This window comes from Sylvia atricapilla, chromosome Z, assembly GCF_009819655.1.
Source record: "Sylvia atricapilla isolate bSylAtr1 chromosome Z, bSylAtr1.pri, whole genome shotgun sequence".
Lineage (NCBI taxonomy): Eukaryota > Metazoa > Chordata > Aves > Passeriformes > Sylviidae > Sylvia > Sylvia atricapilla.
The window spans coordinates 54,011,945-54,029,126 of NC_089174.1; the positions used below are offsets into that span (position 1 = coordinate 54,011,945).

At 39.2% G+C, this 17,182-nt stretch overlaps 1 protein-coding gene across 1 annotated transcript; it reads right to left on the bottom strand.

Annotated features, from left to right (window-relative positions):
* Window positions 1-3,952: 3,952 nt before the first annotated feature.
* GCNT1 (glucosaminyl (N-acetyl) transferase 1) lies at window positions 3,953-13,230 on the bottom strand. The gene is made up of 3 exons (XM_066338483.1): window positions 13,121-13,230; window positions 6,702-6,835; window positions 3,953-6,306 (listed from the first exon to the last, which is right to left on the bottom strand). Exon 3 carries the CDS (start codon window positions 6,224-6,226, stop codon window positions 4,889-4,891), a length of 1,338 nt encoding a protein of 445 aa, XP_066194580.1. The 5' UTR covers window positions 6,227-6,306; window positions 6,702-6,835; window positions 13,121-13,230; the 3' UTR covers window positions 3,953-4,888.
* Between the last annotated feature and the right edge of the window lie 3,952 nt (window positions 13,231-17,182).

Sequence of the window (17,182 nt, forward strand, 5' to 3'; positions counted from 1 at the left end):
TTTGGAACATACATATATTACTAAGGGTATAGTAATATCTTGAAATAAGTTGAAAGATCAGATTAGTTAGACTCTTAAAAGCTGAGTAAGTATATCTGTAAAAAGTCTGATAGCTGGATTTCAAGTAAAGAACATAATCTAAAGGTTACTGCTTTTCATGTCTGTTAAGGCACCTGGAAGGCTGTTGTGTGTCAAAAGCAGGTAACCATTCGTTTACAACACTAGGGGATTAAAATGCACTAGAATGATCCACTGAAAAAAGACAATTTGAAAATGATGGAAACTTACCTAAATTACTGAAATGTTAGGCTAAGGATGAATAGCATTGCTAGCTGGAATTTGGAATCCCTTTTACATTACAAAATTTTCCTTATTTAAGTTGACTGAAGAGGTAAATCTGGACTCCTTACAATATTAGCTCTTCTCATTATTCCATGACTAAAGAAAACCACTGCTATTATTTTCAATAAAAGAAGATATAAATGTAAAAAATTGTTATATTAAACACTTTTCTTATGTTTAAGTTATATTAAACATGTTTATTATTTTTGATGACTGCTGCAGCAATTCAGAGCTGGCAACAGTGCTGAATCTGGAGGGATTAAATCCTCCTGATCAGCACAGTACAGGTATGTTGAAGCAGATGACCTCTTCTTTCATTTTTATCTTGTACAGCATTCATGTTATGATATAGGTCAGTTTTTAATTGTCAGACCACTTGAAAATGCACCAAGTAAGGGTGATCTGACTGGCAACCTTGATTATAACTGCAGTGTTGTAGGTTTTCTGTCATTTTTTCTTGTGCTCAATAGGAAGGAGCAAGAGCCAAACACATGCTCCCTTGTCAAACCAAACCTAAGGCAGACAGGAAATGAAAACACAAGTATCAGGTTTCTGGGATCAAATCAGCTTTTGATCCTAAAGGCTTTCAGCCTGGTGATACAGTATCATAGTGATACAGGATACTTTGTTACCACAGTTATCATCAGTAAACCAAGTAAATATTATTATTAATGCCACTGAAAATGGCTTATGTGTTAAGTGGGGACTGAATTAGAGCAGTGTCTTCAATGCACTGAGATTTTTTTAAGAGGTCTGCTATAGAAAATTAGATGATGTTAGGGGACTTTGAATAGCATATATGGTACTTCAGTGATTTCAGTGGCCACTCATTACTTCCCAGCAATGGTGGTCAGCTGAACTGAGAAACTGAACCAGCTTTAAGCCACAGAAAAAATAAAAATGAAAGAAAGAAAACAAAAAGAGTTATTTAGCAGGCAGAATGCAAACTAGTTTCCGTCCTAGCTGCCCACAGGATGACAGGATCATGGAGTGAAGGCTGATGTAAGTTGGGTGTGTGACTTGAGCAGCACCACAGCTGAACCCACCAACACAGCCTTTTCTACTGCTCTATCCTCTGTCCAAGTACCGTCCACTTGGCACAGGTCTGTGTCCTGAAGCTGATCAGAGTAAACCAGCAGTACAGCATTGCTGTATTCAGAATGAATGGTTGAAAGGCTCATGTAATTATTAATGTTTTGCTATTCCTGACAAGTGCCCAGCATCTTCAGCACAGCATCATTTTTCATTCATGTTCACTTACATTAATGTTAGACTTTTACTCCAGTTTTCTAAATATCTAGTAGAAAAGTGAAACAAGTTACAAAAAACCTGCTAATGTCAGTAAGGAATGTAGTCTAGATTATATTTGCTTTATTGGTGCCACCAAGTTGCTTGTTTTAAGAATGATGATTATTTTGGCTAAGTTTCTTGGCAGATTCGCTGGAATAATAATGCTGCAAAATATGGACTAAGGCAAGATTATCGTAAGTAATCTTAAGGATATTCTCTGATCCAATCAATGTCTTTGTACACTTTCAAGCATAATCAACAGGAAAGGAAACCTAACCAGAGGAACGGGCAGAAGCCAGTATCCTTTAGACAAGGTCCTCAGGGACTAACAAGCTTTAAGGATGTAAATCAAGCTGTTGTTTTATGTTAGTAGAAGAGATAGCAGTTAGCAACCTTACTCAAGGACAACCTAGAACAAGCTTAAAGAATGTAGTAAACCAAGTTTCTGATGTATGTCTATTTACACATTACTAACTTGGCAAAATACTCAACAGCCATGTAACCTATAGCTGAACTGTGTTCATTTTAGTGCTAAAAACTGTGCCTACAAATAGAAAAATAGACCGCTGCCCATAGCATGTGTAGAAGTTAGCTGGGATTATGTAACTTGTATGGAAATTGATAACCAAGCATAATAGAGGGGCTGTACTTGGTAAATTACAAACTCCAAACTTCTGTGTGTAAGTAAGGGCAGGAAGGGTCTGGAGGGAGATGCCTGATTTGTGTCACACTGGGAACCCAGGCTTGCACAGATGTGAAATGAACAATTAATGTCTCTCTCAAGTGTGTGGTTATTGGCTTGTTGTACACCAGCTAATGAATCTGATTTTGTGGACAACATTAATGTACATTGGATTGCTTTCTTTACTTGCTATAGCTGGTGAAAGTATATTTTTTTTTCTTTATGGGTACTTGCAATACCCTTAATATCCAATAATTTCCTTGGGCACATTCAGTTCTTCCTCAGCAAATAGAGTAAGAACTTTTCTTTCCATGCAAATGTCTTCCTAGAATATTTAAGTTCTACCAGAGCAGAGTGACTTTTCTCTAGTCAGATTTAGAGAGGTGGGTTTTTTGTAGTTCCAGAGGAAATTCTTCCTTATCCTAATGAACACGTATGCTAAACAGCAATGCTCTCTTACTTTTCCTTCTGTACAGAAGATACAGTGAGCATACACAGGATCTCTCTTGATTCCATCTAAATAGTAATATTTGAAGCATCTAATCAAGCATTATCTTCACTATCTATAGTAGCAGTATTATTAATAGCAGAAATACAGAAAGGCATTCATTGCATTACACAACTAAGTACAAAGCAGGCTGATAGAGGTAGGGTAAAGATGCCCTAACTGTCAAGTAGATTTCAAGCAACTGAGTAAGTAGTCCATCCAGTGCACAGAATATTTTATTATTTATCATCACTTTTTCAGTCTTCTTGAACCCGCAGTCCTGGTCTCATAGAAAATAGTCATGTAAATGGCCTTTAGGTCCAAATTCTTAAAACTGCTTTCTGCTAAAAATGACTTCCGGGAAATTCCCAGTGATAGATGCAGTGAGGATTGTTGTAGCTTGTGCAAAGGTGGTAAAGCACAACTGTCTGTAAGAGCATTCTTGTAGAAAAGCCAAAGGGTGGGGAAGACAGGGTATTTCCCTCAACTGCATTCACTCACAGGCTTTAATTACCTGTTAATGTGAAAGTGTCTGAAAACTCCCTGAACAACTTTCAGGTGGTTCTGAAGGCAGGGGTTGGCAGAAACAGGCTCCATTCGAGATGAAACTGCTTGCCTTCCTAGCTGTTTGCATGATCAACAGTAAGCAGTCCTTCATGTTAATGCCTAAGTACGAGAAACTTCAGAACAAACCACCTTTGTAAGAAACACATGCTGCAATTACAGCAACAGTTCACAAATTAAAAAAAATTAGTCTGTTTTGCTATTTGCTAGTGCCTGTCATGAATTCCACTGCCATCTCAGGAATGAGACATTTGGCAATGACCATGCATGACAAACCTGAATTGATACAGAAGGAAATAATATCACCCCTCACAGGGTCCTCGTCTTTCATCCTCAAGCTCTGTGCCGCACTGCATCAGCTAAACTAGGCACAGAGCTAATCAGAATTAAAATCAGATGAACCAGTTTAGATGAACCAAAACAAGCACAGACACACAAACGAATGACCATATGGAGGTAAGGTAGGGCATATCTCAGCTGCAGCTTCAGTCATGTATGGAAAACGACAGTAAAAATATCTTTGGCCTTCATCATTAGTAGTTATTTGTGGTATTTTCAGAGAGACTTTAATGTGAGAAGAGATAATATAATTTAAAAAAATAGTTTTATTTTTCTGTACTTAGTCTGGAATAATCTGGAATGCAAGTTGAGCTTGACAGAAAGCAGAAACCAGCAGTTCCATCAGTAATATTTAGACACTACTGCAGTTCTTTAAGGTTTGAGAAGCTTGAGTAATTTTGGATACAAAAGCAAAACTCCCCATACAGTAAGAAATGTAAAATTGTAAGTCTAAAATCTCATCAGGCACAAAACTGAAGTTTCCCTGAGAAGATGCAATTACAAACTAGTGCATAAACTTTATATCACAATATCAGGGTGTTTAAGAATACAAAAGAGAGATTTGAATTCCTTAATACTCCATGCTGAAAACAAAATTTTCAAGAGGATTGAGAATTACATATAGCAGAACTGCAGCAAACAGGTCTAAGTAAAATGGTAACAGCTGGCCTGTATATCCCCTTTCGCATAGCTTTTAGATAATTTCTCATGTTATATTCCTGAGATCTTTCAGTACTCAGTATGAAGTGCAGTCCAGCTGCTTTTTACCCCACCCCATCTTTCTCTTCCAGCTAGCATTACATTCATGGGAAAAAAAATTAGAATTAATAAAAAAATAATAGAATAACCGTGTACAACATGCATTTTCTATGCCTTAAACCAGTTTAGCCAAAGGAAGTCAATTAATTATACCTTCTAGATAATAAATATTCCAAACAGTTGGCCTTCCAAAAACTGCTGTCTGATTTTTTACCTAAAGCTCCAAGCATCAGTGTGCCACAAGGCATACTTGAGACATGTCTTTTCTCCCCCCTGTCCATGGACAAGGCAGGGCACGAGCACCACCACATCAACATGGTGAGAGTCATTATACCCATTATCAGCATCACCACCACTGCTGTAACACGTTAAAGTACGTTGCAGTAGAATATTTGTACCTATGTTTCCTAACAGGCGTATACATTTCAGTTCTTTTGCAAATACAGAGCTTTGTGCCGCAAATACTCCTCCAAGCATTTTACTGCAAAAGGGTCGACATCAGTATCAAACTTATTAGCAAACAAGTGGTGGTTTCGTAGCATCCAGTTCAAGTCTCCTACTCCAAAAACACAGACAGAGCGAACGTGAACTCCACTGCACGGTGGGTAGGGTGCGCCTTTGGACACATCACCCTCAAAGTACTGCCACTTGACAAACCTGGCCAGCGCATTCATGTCAGAAACGTCGTACTTGTCACTGGAAGAAAATGCACCTGGGACTTCAGGGATTCTCTGAATTGTTGCCCACAAGTACTCATCTGGGCTGTAAGTATCTTTTGCCCACTCAATGAACTTAAGTATTTTGCTGTCTTCTAGTACATATTCTACAAAGCTTCTGCTAACTACAAAATAGGCACTGCCAGAAAAAACTGGAGTGCTGAGGGGTGGTAGTTGTTTGTCTATGCCGGTGTTCTTTATTTTACCATCAATAATCTCATGGTGTTTCTTCCACCTTACTTCTTTATAAACAGGCATTTTTTCTGTTTCCAAGCTGTTTTCACCATTAAGAGCTTTTAATTTCTCTACTATTTCCTGGTTGGTCTTTATAGGAAAGTCCATACCACATAGGTTTATTAGGTATTTCCAGTTTGAACTTCTTCTGTAGAGATCTTTCATGCAGTTAATGTCTGCCTGCACTCTGCTCCATGAAGCATACACCACACTTTCTAACTGGCTGGAAATAAAGACATTATCAAAACATGAGACTATTCCCTTCACAGCAGCAAAAAAGGATTCTGGAGACTTTTTGTCTACATGAATGCAGTAAAAATTCTGTGGAGCGTAAATTGATCTTAGAAGTCTATCAAGCATCTCAATTTTGTGATAAACCACTATTGAGTAAGCAATTGGAAATTCTGCTTCCTCATTACTGAGAGGTTCCATAATGTATTTCCTCATCTTGGTGAAGGAGGCACAGTCTGCAGTCATGTTAATATAATCATCTGTTGTTAGTCTGGGGCGTTTCTTAAATGACACTGATAATGCCTCAAGCTGTACCTTTCGTATTTCTTCTATATCCCCCTCAATAATCTTGGTGCAGTTAACATTGCTGATAGGATCTTCTTTTGTTAGCTCCAGATCTGTCTGGTTTCGGAAGTCTTCTTTCTGGTTAACCTTCAAAACTGAAATTATTACTAAAATGAGAGCTAGACCCAAGAAAAGCCTGAAGCGCAGGTTGTGGCAAAACCGTAATTTCCTCTTCAGCATTTCAAACACCAGGTACCTTTGTAGGGCTAAAAAAAAAAAGTCCTCCTCTCTGTTCATATAAGTTTCAACAACTTGATAAAAAAAATTGTGTTTCTCAGGAATTTGGCAAGTTTTTCAATGAAATGGAAGGAAACATCCTAAAATAAAATGGAATATGACAGTCATTCTTAGTCTAAAATGTCTTCTTGAAAATATTAGTAATTAATAATTACATTCTTATTTAGTGACAGTTAAAAGCTGAATAGTTCAGCCAAAAATATTCTGTGTTGAAAATTAAAAATTAACGGATTTTTTTTTAATAGAAAAACACTAGGAGAAGCAGACAGTTTTCATGAAATCTCCACAGTACCAACGCTACAAACCGAAGTTCAGAAAGAAAAGAGAGCTGATTCAGCTGCATCTAAAACAAAATTGAAGTCAGATACAATACTGAGAAGCAAGTATTTCTTGTTAATTCATGCTTTAGAGCTTGACAAGAATGTTTAATACCCATTTTAGGGTTGACATAGATTTCTTTATCATTAAAACTTACCACTCACTTCCTGGATGATAGTCATGCTTTAGTTCTCATTGGCAAAAAAAGTCTCTGCAGCCTTTTGAGATTTTTATGTGAGATAGTCTCTTCAACATCCTGCAAATGGGCTTAGAAATACCATCAGGAAAGAGCTGGTGAGAAGGGTGAGAAAAAAAGTTATTTTAGCATGGCGCCTCAATTTTCAGAGTTGTAATAAAAATTGTTACTGAATTGCTGAAATAGCTTTATAAGGTAAGAGGCAACACCTATGACCTGTATCTCAAGCTGATTTGTATCAAGTCACTGCAAGTGCACAAATCCAAGTTCACAGCAGTGTTGTAGCACCATCATTTAAACACACTTTTTTGAACAATATACCTTTAAATAACTTACATTGCGACTCCTAATTACAAATTCACTGCCTAATAATTTAGTGCAGGTCTGAATTTCAAACCAGCCTCTAATTGCAAAATGTCTTTTAGAAGACATTACAGAGAATGTCTTCTAAAACATGAATCTGTACGTTTATGGAATACAAAATATTTGACAGATACAAAGCTTCTTGCATTTTTATGACTTCCAAGAAAAAAAATAGAATGCCTCAGAATAACCTTTTGAATAGTTCTGAGAATAACAGCTACTCAGAAAAACTGGTGGGAAATTCTTATTAAGAAAGAAAAGTGTGTACTGTGTCCACTACTCTTTTTTTCTTTAGGCTGTTCAGCATAAGAATTTCCTTTCCCCCCCTATTTTCTTTAAGCCACCCAGTATCATTTTAGGTTTTAACTCCTAAACTGTGGCTACTAAGCTGTTACTTGTAGATCTCAGAACAGGTGCATTTAACAAACTAAGGCATGGCATCACAGAGTGTTTTATTAGTAATGCTGCCCAGGATGCACTACACATGGGGTCCACCACTTTGCTCGTGGCACTGCAAACTGACTGGGGGAATGTAGCAGGGAGGAAGGTGTGGAACACTGCACAAATGTCTAGCACAACTATGAGAATCAGCAATTTTTAAAGGAAGTACTATAGTCAAATATTTTGTATTGCAAGCCAACAGCAGGCAGAGATCACAAACTAGACACAAACTTATGACTAACAGCATTATATAAATATTTTATTTATGCTGAAGTGTACTTTGTTTTCAGAATTACAATTTTAAGTATTTTATCCTGCATTTCTGATTTATTTTAAGAAAGGCAAATATTTGTTCACAGTATATTTTAGGCACACAATGAAGTCAAACTGGAAGAAAATCTAAATGTTTAAGCTTAAGGAAAGAAGTCCAGTGAGCTAGCAAGCAATTACAGCCGAAAGCACACAGAGGGAAATTTTAAGAATGACATCTAACACTTTGAATTAAAAAAAAAAAAAAAAATTAAAGGAAAATTCCAAAATTCTGTCTTTCTGTTAGCCATGTGACATCAAACACAACAGCATAATTTAGAACATGTTTTAACATGCTTTGTAACTTACCACACACTTTTGTACTTGATGTTCTGCTTGTTTTCACTAGTAGATCTAATCTACTAAAAATAATATTCATCACATATTGAATTAACAAAGGAAGGAGACTAAATATGCGATAATGTCCATTTGGTATATATTTTCATAGGATGAAGCTGGTGATACTGGTTAACCTTCAATTATTGTATTCTGCCTAAAAACTTAAAAATTAAGACATTCCTAGAACTTAAAGTGTGCTTCAAATACAGTTATATTTGGATACTTGAGCTGACGGATATAGGAATCCTTTCTTTAGGCTGTTACCACTATAATTTTATCCTACTCTTAGTTTTTATAGGAGCACTAGCATTGAGAAATAACACACACTCAAGATTGCCAACCCCTCACTGGGAGACAGTATTAACTGAAAGTGATCACAGCAATCTTCACCTTCTAAAATTTTCAAAGAATAAAGCTTCCTAAGAAGTCTCTCCTGCTCCCATTTTAGAATAAAACTTGGTTGAGTGCAGGATTAAGAATCTCTTTCAGAAAGACCTTGTATACCCAGCTGGGTGCAATTCTTCTATTGTTCAGAGCTCAGAATAGTCAGACCTGGCATTTTCATTATGCCAGAATGAAAGATCTGCAAACATTTACACATTAACATAGCTCTTATCTTTATGTGGATTTTTTTCCCTGCAAATTTCTCTCACTGGCATGCTGCGTCCTCAGACCAATTTTAACAATTTGTTTACGTTCACAATTTCAAAGTCCCAAAATCTGACCATATCCCATTCATAAAAGCTGATCTTTACAGGGTAAGATTTGTTACCTTTCATCTAGTAATACACATAGTACACTTACTGAGCCTAGAACACTCATTAATATAGTTTTGGACTGAATTCAGTTAAGATTTTAATATCAGTGAAGCTTTAGCTCTGCGTAGCCTTAGTGCGCACACCAGAGAATTATCTTGACAGAGGCAGCACTTGGCACTGTGGAAGAGGTGGAGGAAGTTTTGCAAAGCTATGGGGAAAATGCTTTATTTGCTTCATCTTACTCTCAGCTGACGTTCAGCTGTAGAAGTTACACACCTGACCCACTCCCTTTATTTACTGCTTTCTCCTCAAGTCAAAATCTATATTTCTGAAGCAGTTGTCATTGGGGGGAAACTGACAGCAGTTGAGGGAAGTTAGTACATAGGCTGAGTTAGCTGCTCACTTCCCTCTTATCTGACAAAATTATTCTTTACTACTGCGTACAAACTGTAGGGTATGACTAAACCAAACCAAGATAATTTCAGTTTGATTTCTAGCAAACACAAAATCCCATGAGAAGCCTAGGTCTTCAAAACAAAAATCGTCCAAAATTTCCAAAAAAACATACAAACAACCCCCCCCCACCCACCCCAAACCAAAACACTTTTATAATAGTATACCACAGCTTGGCGGGAGACCAGAGCTGGCGTGGAGGTTGGATTGGAGCTGCTAGTCCTACAAATGAGGATGCCTGCGAGTGTGTAGAGCCGGCAGGGCACCGCTGCTCCAGCAGACAGGACAGCCGTGCCTGGCCACCGGCACAGCCCCATCTCTGCCGCTTCACCGCAGCACTGCTCCGGCACCACGATGCGCTGCTGCTGGTGGAAGGAGCAACTCCGCCCCCATCTCGGGCACCCACGCATTGGGGCAGGAGGAGTGCAGTCACAGATCCAACAGGACGGTCTCTGGAGAGCTCTCCAGCCAGTGAGGCCACAAAGCAGGATTTGCTGGAAAGCCCTAACATTTTACGAAGGCAGATCCAGAATGCTTCAAAGCACGCACATCCTATAGTTACTACAGTTATCATGCTTCCATTCAGATTCAGTTATGCAGAACATTCATTCTGATGAGGAAGTGATTTTTAAAGCAGTAAGCAGCTTGTATAAACACAAACATGCATAAACACAAAGACAGACTGCGTACGTAGACTGCAGTGTCATCTGCAAATATCTGACAGACTCAGAAGTCATTTACTCTGCTTTCCAAGACACCAAGCAGAACAATCTTGAAAGCAGATATTCTGTAAATAAATCAAAGAACTCATATTTGCTTTGTTAGGTAGTGTTGAATCTTGAGTCTTAGTAAAAATGATAACTGGTCATAAGCTGCATAGTTGGCTTACCACAAACATTTATAGGACCCTTAATTTTGAAATCATATGCAGCAGGGTTTCATGTGGGCACAGTTGTCTGCAACTGACAACACTCTGTAGGAGTAGACACTTTTCCTTCAGAGGTGCTTAAAAAAGAAGGGAAAATACACTCCCGTTTTACAGACCCGCCCCCTCCCCCCCCCCCCCCCCCCCCATTTTTAGTCCTTTGTTAACTTGGAAGACGACTTTAAACAAAACTCCACAAGTGACTAGTACTGCTACATCCACCACCACCTGGAAATTAAATACTGAGAGTAGCTAAAAGCTGTTTTTTCAAAGCTAAAGAAAAGATGAAAACAAATTAAAATGTCTGGGTTATCTGAATATCTTATATTCAGTTGTTAGGAATATAACACACTAAAGTATTTCTGTATCAAAAAATGAGTAACACTCACATAAACAAACACTCTGTATAGAACTCTAAATTGAAAAAGCATTGAGTTTTACTAGCTTTCCTAGTACTCTTGTATACTACTGTATCACGTAAGCCTTCTGCAGAAAACTTCAAAAACTATTTCCAGCCTTGTCTGTCCTTAGAGGCCCCACAGACAAGATGTATGATAGAGCTGATACTGATAGAGCTAACAGTAAGAAATTTCAACTAAGAAGAGTGAAGATATTATGGCAAAGTCATTCAGTGGCCAGTTCCTACCTTGAGAAGCCTGTGACTCGTAGTATGGACAAAAAGATATGTTTTACCTCAAGGTTACAAACACTGAAAGTACAGACAAATCAGAAAACAAAAAAATCATAAAATCTTTAAGCTAATGTTGGCCAATTTGACATGCGGTAGAACTGCCTGGTGTTCAAGGCTACTTCAAGGTAAAACCCACACCTATTTTTTTCCACATTATTCTCAAGTAAGACCTATAATATCACCAGGAAGAGAGCAGTTGCTGCACTCCTCATGCCCACATAAAAAAACTTGATTTTTGCTGCCTGGTGACAACACTGGATTTCATAACGAGACACAATAGCAGGAAGGGTAATCTATAAAACCAGAACGAAGAGGCTGTCAAATTTTTGAGTACTTGGATCCCTTTTCAAGCACCACATAAAAAATATTCTGAGAATTTCTTTAGCCCTATGGAGAAGCCAGTATTTTAAAGCCATACTCACAGTTCATCAGTGAGCTAAAGAATCAACACTGAACTTCCTCAGATATTCTATCACAGTTTTCCAATGTGAGGTTTCTATTTGTTTTATTAAGTTCCCCTAACAGCACCACAATTATCCCATGTGTAATAATGCTGCAGATTGCAAAAAGTGGTGTCTCTGGAGCTATGAAGTAAACCTAACAGTGAAAGTTATTTCAGTTGCAGTACTGGGTATGCTACATTTCTATGGCAGTACCTTTTTTCACCTTTTCTAAGACAGGATTCTATGTTGATGAAGTTAGGTGTTCTCCAGTTTCAAGAGCTTAGGAACCAGAGTAAAGTGAGAACTTCTGAATTACGTTAAAATCCAACACAAAACTGAGAGGGATTATTAGAAAAACTAAACGAAATCTTTTAATAAGACTAGCAGTGTGTTTTCCAATGCAGAAACAAATTTTGAGAGCAGGATTTTGCTCAGTAAACATAGTATTTTCAGCAAATAGACTGCAAATCTTTAGCTTGTACGTTTGCCTTGCATTTGGTTTATGTTTGAAAAAAAAAAGGTAGACTAGGCAAAGGTATTAATCAGGTTTTTAAACAACTTTTGGCTCTTCTGGCCTCAGGAAGTGAGTATTACCCCAGGCAATTCAGATTTCACAGGAAATGCATTATGCTCATAACTGGTGTACACTATAGGCAAAATAGTTAATCACTGAGAAAATGTTTTCTTTTGTATATGCTTTCTAAAGCAATGTAAATGAACTCCAACTTGAGCTCAAAACTGCTCTATTTTTCACAGATTTTCAAGTTGAAAGACAGAAGAGCTAGATTTATCCCCTCTTCTCTCACTACCATTTCTGACTCTCTTTCTTGCCAGCTCTGTGGTCAAATACCTCATATTCCATTAAAATTAAATTTAAAATAGCAGACTCCAAAATGGCAATTCCCTCCTGCTGCCACTCCTCCTCTTTCCCACAAAGAAGTTTACTTTTCTGAGTAAGGCTGAAAGAAGGCAAAGTGCCAGAGCATAACTGAGTCTCCTGTCAAACTTCCTTCTCAGTCCTCTCACCCAACCTGGACCACAAAAAAGTATTTACAACCTTCTAAACACCTTTTTTTTACCCTGAAAAAAAAAAAAAAAAAAAAAAAAAAAAAAAAAAAAAAAAAAAAAAAAAGGGTTTTTTCAGAGTTTTCTCAGCTACAGTGAGTTTAAGAGAGAGAGAGAGAGAAAGCACCACAACCTACGACTGCAGCACCCCAGGAGCATCAGGTATGCCCTGAACCCTGTTAGCACTACCAGGTTTCACACCAAGCCAACACCCTCCGTGGGGCAACACCCTGCCCCGGGTTCCCTGCGTGCACTGCCGCGGGAAAAGGCAAACGGACGGTGGGAAGACAGAAAGTGGGGAAACAAAACAAACTGAGAAAGAAGGAGGTGTGGCGGAGAAAAAGCTGGGAAAGAAAGGGAAAAGATAAATTAAACTAAAAGGGAAAAGAAAGAAACGGAGGTAAGCGGAACCAAAAAGAAGAGGAGAGAGGGGAAGTGGGGGAGAGGAGGGGAAGGAGGAAGAGAGATGGAAAGCGGTAAGGAAAGAGAAAAACGGTAAGGAAAGAAAAAAGAAGCGGGGGAGAAAAGAAGGAAAGAATGTAAGAAAGAGCAGAGGCACAACAGATGGGTCTCCCTGCCCTCCAGTGCAGCACCTGCCCGACGATAGCGCGGCTCCTGGAATAGAGCTGCGGGGCTCCGCAGGGTACGGCGCCCGGGAAGAGCGATGCTCCAGGCCAGCCCGCGCTGCCATCCGCTTCGGCACCGCGCCGCTCCCGGCAGGCGCACAGCGCCCAGGTGCGGAGCAGCCCCCGCTGCGGGAGCGCGGCCACCCCCCCGCGGCCCCGAGCCGGCCTCCGGCCGCTGCCCTGGGCGGCGGGCCCCCGCCCGGCCCCACCCGCTGGTCCAGCCGGCCCGGCCCTCCGGGCGCCACGGCCCTGCCCCTCCGCGCCCCGCCCGGCCCCGGCCTCGCCCGCGCTGTGCCCTCGGCTGCCCTGGCAACTGCGCTTGTTTATCCGCTTTATTGCTTTCTTTAACGCTTCCTCCGGCACGACCGGCAGCGTTGGAACCCACGCAGGACCGGCTCCTGTGCTGCTCATGGGATCGAAGGGCTTTTCTCGCGGTTCCCAGCCCCAAAGGAGCGCGCACCCACCGGGGCTGGGGTTCGCCTGCTGCTACACGTGGGCTTGGAAGAACTCCGTGAGGGAAAACGAGAGACAGAAGGGAAGGTGGGGTGCGAGGGGAACAGGCCTGGCTAGGAAGCGGTGCACGAAACTTGGAGTGGTGAAGAGTAAGACGTGTCTAGGCAGAGTGGGAAGACTCAGAATTCTTGTTCACTTTGTCCCTTCAAATATCTGTCCAACAATAAACATAGTCCACGGGGGTTGGAGAGCTGTGAAATAAGAAGGTGGACCTTGGGGGCAGACCCCTTATTATTTTAGCAAAGTACTTTGAAAGAAAACAGAAAAATAAATTTCAAGGAAATCAAAAGTTCAAAGACAGTGTGTGCCTCATTAAAAAACCCCAAGTGCTGCAGGCTGTAGCAGTTTGAACAGTACTTACAGAATTCCCAAAAAATCTCTGCACATTGGCATTGTCTGGCATGCAGCTTGATTTGGCAGCTGGAGGCACACTTAATGGACTCTACTGTCCAAATTTCTCATCCCAATCTGTACTGAGATTGTACTGAAGGGTCCCACATCTGCACTGATCAAGAGGCTGGAAGCTAACAAGAAAATGAGATTAGTTTTCAAAGCTCTTACTGGAACACACTGCCAGCAGAAGAGGGAATTGCCTCCACACATCACCACATGGATCAGACAGCTTATTTTAGGAATGGACTGCAAGATCTCAAATTTTCTTCCTGTTGTCAAGAGAATTGTTTAATGTGTATATTTATATATATGCTGGGTAAAAACTTAGTATGTAACTGCATGCCAGCTTGGCATTTCTCCCTTTTTCCCCTTTCCCTCACAGATGTGGGGGGAAAAGATGGTTTTCTAGTGTGTCTGTTATTTATAGGGCTGAACTTCCATTCACATCTGATTATTCTTGGAGCACCATGCCAAAAAGGCCTTTCATCTGTAAGCCCAGCACAGGCTGGTGAGAGAAATTTCCAGTGGGAGACACAAATCTAGGGGAATGGGCTAGACTTCCTATTAGTTTTCCCCATGAAGAGCAATATTTTATAACTACTAATGATTTATGATTATGGACAGTGACTGTCTTGTAAATTGGAAAAATAAATCATAATGTAAATTAAAGTACTTGCACTCTTGCTAAACTGCCTGCAAAACATCGCAGTATTGCAATCGCATACAAGCAGCAGAGCTGAACACCAGTATTCTTAAGAGAATGAATTGGGTAAGCTTTAGGGGCAGATGGTTGCTCTCACTGCCTGCCCTAATTACTTACAAAGCTACAGATGCGAAGATGTCTAATGCAAAGTCACCAACTAGAGCTGATATATATTGGTGCACTAATAAACTGCTGTCTAACAAGTACTTCCTGTGGGAGAGAAAAAAAAGACTTTAAAGTCATTACTGCATGTAATTATTTCAGGTAGAGGACTGAAGTCAAGAAGTTTGTTATTCTCTGGCACAAGTGAAAAATGGAGTTCTCCATAGACTGACATGATTACAGAGGTTGTGGTCCTTGGGTGAGCATGCTGGCAGAGACCCATCATGTTTTTAGTGCAGCTTTGTGACATTTCAAGGACTGTGTTTCCCTTACAGTTCATGGATAGTTTTTGTTAGCTCTTCCTGAAAAAAATGGATTAAATGGGTTTGTGCCTGGTTTTTACTCTTCTAACCTTGAGTCTGGAATATGAAGATTGTAGGGTCCACAAGCTCCCCTTTCTGCCATGTGACAGATGTGAATGTATGGCAGCTGTGAAACAAAAGAAAAAAGTTATGTTATCCACAATTTTGGAATTACTGACAGACAAAACCATAGAAAAAAAATGGAACTTAGAGGCAAAATAAAGACAAAAGTGAACAAAAAGAAGGTACAATTCTGGGAAATTTAAAACACATAAATTATTTTGCTGTGAATTTTGATTAGTTTGAATGAAATCAGTTTGTACATGAGTATTTGATTGATGTGGTAAGACTAACAATACAGTGAGAACAAGTACATGCAAACAACATTGAGAAAGTTTCAAAAACATTCTTCTCTGCATAGCTAAACTTACACAGTTAGGGTGCAGGAGAATACAGCTTAAATATATTTCGAATAAGGAGGACAGCTGTCTCACAGATATGCTTTCTCTAATTTGATATTAGTATCTCATTTGTAATTTGACAGCTGCCTTCAGGCTTTTAGTCTTTGGAAAGCATAAAGCATACAAAACGTTTCTAAATACCTTAGAATTTTTATGCTATGTCAAAAGTTTTAAGAGGTTTTTTAAACCTCATGCTTATTGCTAATTCTTGTAATTTTTACTAGTTTTAAGGAAGTAAAAGTTTCATTTTTCTGAAAAGTCAGACAGTAATCTAGCATTTTGTAATAAGAGCTTCTCTACTAACTTTTGTAACAAATGACTTGTATTAGTTTTTCTGTCATGTAAGTGTAACCCAAATATCTATTTCTTCTGATAATTCAGACCTAACATTAGAAAGATGCAAGACCCTAATATCTATCATCAGACAGACAGAGGATCCTAACCTCAGTTTTGAATCCTGCTAGGGCTTGAAGGTTTCTTCATAAAGAGAGTGTGATTTTACTGCATTAGCCTTCTCTAAGGAAAGAGTTGCTGCAATCCAGAAATTTTTATTATCTTCTCCATAAACATCCGTAGCAACATTTACCTTCATTGTAAAGTTTGTAAGACTTAATGTTATTGTCCTAGATTCCCAATTCTGCTTGCTCTGTACCTGAGTGGGAGAAAAAAGTAATCTTCAACTTGCAGATGAACTCTTGAAGGCTGAGCCTCCACATAAATCAGGAGTGAGAGTGGTGTAGTGTGCTAAAAATATGAACACCGTGTGCTGAAATAAAAGGTCCAAAGAAGGTGATTGCATTTGCCAAAACCATTTAAACACAAAGCATTGTCTGACAGAAGAAGACACCTCAACCCATTTTTGAAAATAAAGAAAAGCATATCTAAAGCACATATTAGCGTGCTTCTCTTTAGAAGAAAATGTCTACTGACATGAGTCAGTACTAATTTTTAGGGACAAGAGTGGCTAATGCCTAAAGTTCATTAGGGAAGGTCATGTTTTCTTCTTCAGACTGTATGTAATACATACTGAAAATACTATCTCACTTTACCAGTTGTGTGCTTACACAGAATTCTGATACTGTTTGAGAGGCAAATTTTTCAGGTAAGTTTAAAATAAGCATAATATGAATGGACTATGTCAGTACTGTATGATCAAGGACATACTAGGACAAATTTCTTCCAAGACACTGGCTGGCAGTACTAATTACAGAATAAAAAATAATGTGGAGTGGATTGCAACCTTGAGTTGGCAAAATAACTGTAAAACATATACTGAGTAAAATAGGGGCCTCTTGTTCTACCACTGTGGTGAGTTTGACCTTGGCTTGCTGCCAGATGCCTACGAGCTCTCTTATTTTTCTTCCTTCACAGAACAGGACGAGAAAATAAGATAGAAAAGCTCATGGATTGTAATAAAGCCAGCAAGATTACTCACCTATTACCATCATGGTCAAAACAGACTCAACTTGGGAAAGATTAATTTACTGTCAATTAA

Bases quoted from the DNA above. Each gene is read 5' to 3' on its own strand.
- GCNT1 (XM_066338483.1), bottom strand. From the start codon at position 6,226: ATGAACAGAGAGGAGGACTTTTTTTTTTTAGCCCTACAAAGGTACCTG.